At 65.9% G+C, this 4,437-nt stretch overlaps 1 protein-coding gene across 1 annotated transcript; it reads left to right on the top strand.

The window, feature by feature from the left end:
- Positions 1-393: 393 nt before the first annotated feature.
- Positions 394-2,486, top strand: ADIRF (adipogenesis regulatory factor). The gene is made up of 3 exons (XM_006147752.3): positions 394-545; positions 1,977-2,039; positions 2,278-2,486. Exons 1-3 carry the CDS (start codon positions 485-487, stop codon positions 2,382-2,384), a joined length of 231 nt encoding a protein of 76 aa, XP_006147814.2. The 5' UTR covers positions 394-484; the 3' UTR covers positions 2,385-2,486.
- The last annotated feature ends 1,951 nt before the right edge of the window (positions 2,487-4,437 follow it).

The following is a 4,437-nucleotide window of genomic DNA, read 5'->3' as shown; positions in this document are numbered from 1 at the left end:
AGGGATCATCCCGGCCGGCCGGCTGTAAAGCAGCGTCTGCCCAAGATAAAGGCCAGTAAAGGCAGCTGCTGTTATTAACTCCGAGGCTGCCTTGAGCTCTCCACCTGCCGCTGGGGGATGAGGGATCCCCCCCGGGTCAGGCTGACCAGGTGGGGGCGGCGTGCGCATCCTCCTCCTGCCCTCGGCTCCTTTCTGAACCCCTGACCCAGCCCCAAGCCCTGCCGCAGTCCCTAACCCTCTTCCCACCCTGGTTTGGGCTGCTCCTGCCCACTGAGCCGGGTCCAGGATGTGCTCCCAGGCCCGGGAACCTGGAACCCAGCCCGGTCACTCCCCCAGCCCGCCCACCGGAACCACCCCGTGCCCCCCTCCTCTGCGCGGGGCGGGCCAGCCCTGGGGCGCCTTAAAAACTCCCACGGCCCTGGCCCCGCAGGACTCAGCGACTACCACTGCCCTAGCCTTGACGATTGTGCAGGCCCCCACAGCCATGGCAAGCAAGGGCTTGCAGGATCTGAAGCAGCAGGTGGAGGCGACTGCTCAGGAAGCGGGTGAGGAGCGGGGAGCACCCGCAGGGGGACCCCAGGTTGGAGGACAGGAGGGGTGGCTGTGCAGTTCACTAGGTCTGAGTCAGTGAGCTGGCAGACTGGTTCAGGCTTGGGGAGGCCCTCCCTGGGGTGGAGAGGCGGGCAGGACAATCACACGGCTAGCAAGGGGTGCCGGGACCCTTGGTCCCCAAGGAGCCTCGGCCACGCTTGCAGCACTGCCGGTGCCCATCCCAGAAGGTGGGGGTGGGCCCTTAGCGGAGGGCAAGGACCCACCAAGAGAGCTCTCCCGCTGGGAATGGAGCTGAGGAGGCAGCTCCAGACCCCACTGGGTTTTCTTTGGAAGCCAGCCGCCCCCTACGGGGAAAAACAGTCTTTTTCTTACTTTTAATTCCTGACTGAACCAGGGCAGGTCCCGGCCTGGGCTTCTCCACCCCTGGCTCCTCGTCCTTATTCCAGAGGCTGGCTATACAACTGGGGCGGGGGAGGCGTGCTGCCCCCTGGGTCCTGCTGCACTCAGCCCTAGCCCAAGCCTCCTTAAGTCTCCCACTCCCAACGGAGAGACTGCGTCCAGACCCCCCCACCCCCAGCGCCCTGAGAGCCACAGTCCTGCCCTTGAGGTGAAAGGCTACCAAGGAAGCCCCCCTTCTTCGTGCCCTCTCCAGGCTGGGTGGCTTTCTCACAGGGATGTCACACGAAGCCCCAGGGCTCTGTGAGCACCTGCACCTGTCCACCTGCACCACCCCTTGTTGGTTTGAGGATGGGGTCTGTGCAAGGCAGACCTTTGCTGTTCAAGGAGGGCTAGCTCTCTGCAGCCCAGAGGCCCTGCCAGCCCACCCAGCAGGCTGGCACCCCATGCCCCCCACATCCCACCTACTGCAGGCAGACAGGTGCAGAGGAGACGGCCTGGCCCGGGAGTGTCGGGAGTGTCACATCTCCGCACTTCTCCTGTGCCTTAAGCACCAGCTCACAGCACTTGCTGGCATGCCCTGGGGGTGGGCACAGAGGCGCCAGGGCCAAGCCCAGTTAAGGTGGATTCAGGCATCTGGACCAGGCTTTCAGAGAAGTTGTTAAGCGGGCAGGGGTCTTACTGGTGTGCCCAGTAGCCCACAGCCCAGATACCAGCTCCAGCCTGGCCCTGCCCCTGTCCTCCACCCACTGGGTCTGCATTTTCTCAGCGACCCTGATGAGAGAAGGGAAGCCAGCCGGCCAGAGGGGGCAGGGCTCAGAGTTACAAATAAACACCAGCACGCCGCAGGGCGGGGCTGGCCGAGGGGCTCGCTCCACGCAGGCTGGATGGCCTTGGCGGGAGACTTCCCCTGATGGCTGTCCCTTGGGCCAGTAGGGCAGGCCACTCTAATAACAGATGGGGTGAGGCAATGGGGAGTAGGACCACGGGGCCTCAACAGGGCTAAAGGCCACATCTCTCTGTTCCAGCGACAGCAGCAGGAGCTGCAGCCCAGCAAGTGGTGGACCAGGCCGCAGCCGCGGGACAGAAAGGTCTGGTGGGGCTGGGAGGGGCTGCTGGAAGGGCGGTTGGTGGGAGGGAGATTTGAAAGGAGCTGGAAGGGCGGGGGAGGGGCTGGGAGGAGCTGCTGGGAGGGGGGGTGGAGGGTGGAGGGGGACGGGACAGGAGGGCGGTGTCCCACCGGCCCCTCTGCCACAGTCTCCTGCGACACTGCCCAGTGCTGGTTCCCCGAGGGCCTGCGGTCACCTGCCCTCTCTTTTCCTTCCCCAGCCATGGACCAGGTGGCCAAGTCCACCCAGGAAACCATCGACAAGACTGCTAACCAGGCTTCGGAGTCCTTCTCAGGTTTTGGGAAAAAACTCGGCCTCCTGAAATGACAAAGGGAGACACGAGTGACTGCCCCCCAGGTCCTGTCTAGCAAGACCTGACCCTGAGCTCTCCTCGGTGGCCCCTGCATTAAAGCTGGTGTTTCCAAGCAGTGTCCTCTCTCGTCTCCCCCCACTCTGGTTCCAGCTGGCCCCAGCCAAGAGCTGAGCCCCCACACTCGGGAACCCAGCCCGATTCAGAGTCCTGGCCTCTATCCGAATCCCAGGATTAGGAGAGATACCGCATTCCATTTCTATCCTCTCAGCCGTGCTTATCCGGACACTCCCTTATCCGAAGCCCAATTCCCATCTAGATACGTGCTCCGCGTCTGCCCTACTCGGCGCCAGCCTGGGCCCCACTCCCTCTGCTCCGGAACCTGTTCCCTCCTTAGGACGGGGTTTTTCGGTCCCCAGACCCTCGAGGGGCTGAGCGCTGGGCCGGGGCCCTGGGAACTCCTCCCCGAGGGGCGTGCCAGGGGGGATGAGAACAGGGACACCCCCACCCCCACACACTCAGAGCCAGCGCCTCTAGAACTTCTGGCAGCGGGGGACTGGGGGGTGACGCAGAATCAAGGGGGCCGAGCTTCCCGCTCGCGGGGCGTCGGTCCTCGCCCCACCCGGCGGTGAGTCAGCAGGCTGTGCCCAGGCTCCGGCCCCGCCCGGGAAAGGCCTGCGCTCACGGGGCGGTGCACGTGGGTGCGGGTGCAGGGGACCGCGCCCTTAGGCCCGGGCTCTCTCCCGGCTTGAACTGAGCCCAGCCTTCTGGGCGGGCGAGAGCCGATGGACGCGGGTGCCCGCCAGCCAAACCCCTCACCCCGCACGTGTCCGTGCACGCGACCCCAACCCTGGGCAAGCCCTGCCACCGCCACCAGAAGAGCCCAGCCCTGGCGCCAGGCGCCGACCGGGCGGCTCCGCACCCACCCCGCAGGGCTTGGCCCCGCACCCGCTTCCTCCGTAACCAGCGCACGCCAGGCCTCCCTGGAACCGGGACCGCCGAGCCGCACCTCCCGGCTCCGGGGCGCTGGAGACCGCCGGGGCGCTGGGAAGGGCGGCGTCCTTCGCGCGTGGCCAGCAGGGGGCAGTGGCCTGCCCGGCCTAGTGCGGTGACCCGCGGCACGTAAAGCCGGAATCGCCCTGTCCGTTCCCCACCGGGAGAGCCCGCCCACCCTCGCCCCGGGGCCGCGCCCTACTCCACGCTCCGTCCTTGCTGCGGACTCCTTAAAAGAAGGCCTCCCTAGGTCTGCAGAGCTGCCCTGGCTGCGCCCTCGGTCCGAGTGTGTGTGTGTGTGTGTGTGTGTGTGTGTGTGTATGCGCGCGTGTGCGCTGGGGCTGTGGTCCTTGGAGAGCTACCTGGAGCGGTTTGGGGATGCGGCGGGAGGGGCGGGACTGGAGCCCCGACGGCCCTGACATCCTCCTCTGAGTGACTCGGCCAGGACAGGTCCTGCAGGCCTCGTGGTGTTCCCCTCGTGCGTGCCTGGCTCTGATGTGTGCACAAGAGCCATTAGGTACGAGGCCACGGGCCTTCTGGGAGTCGGGGGACAGCCCTCGCCTCCTGCTGGGCAGTTTTGTGGCTGGAAACGACACCTGGGAATGCCGCTGCCCAGCGAGGACGATCGAGGAGCAAGCTGGCGCGCCACCTGCGGAGCAAAGATGCACAGAGCCACAGAGTGCCGTACCTGGCGTCCGCGTGGCGTCCCGGAGAGCCCAGTCCTGGGTCCGGCCACTGCCGGCTACCGAGGGCGGGGCTGCTAACTCTCCGCGCTGCTGCGCTTTCGGTTTTCTGTTGCAAGTAGAGTGCAAGCCCTCCGCGTTGCCTGGACTCTGGGCTGGGCCTACCGGCCCCTCTCCTTTCCTGCCGCCTCCGGAAACTGCGATTGGCTGGTCCTGTAGGGCTCAGCGTCCTGGCGGGCACACACACTCACACTCACACTTAGAATGGGCCAGGCCACAGTGACACAGTCACCGGTCCCTCCTTTTTCAGTTACAACGAATTAGCCCATTGCTTTCCTGTGTGCTCCTCTGCCCTGGTGCTTCTGGGTGGCACCCAAAGCCCTCTGCATTCCTG

This window comes from Tupaia chinensis, unplaced genomic scaffold (genome assembly GCF_000334495.1).
Source record: "Tupaia chinensis unplaced genomic scaffold, TupChi_1.0 Scaffold000221_1, whole genome shotgun sequence".
NCBI lineage: Eukaryota > Metazoa > Chordata > Mammalia > Scandentia > Tupaiidae > Tupaia > Tupaia belangeri.
Note: the sequence above shows the minus strand (reverse complement) of the source record. Positions and strands in the feature narration are given on the sequence as shown.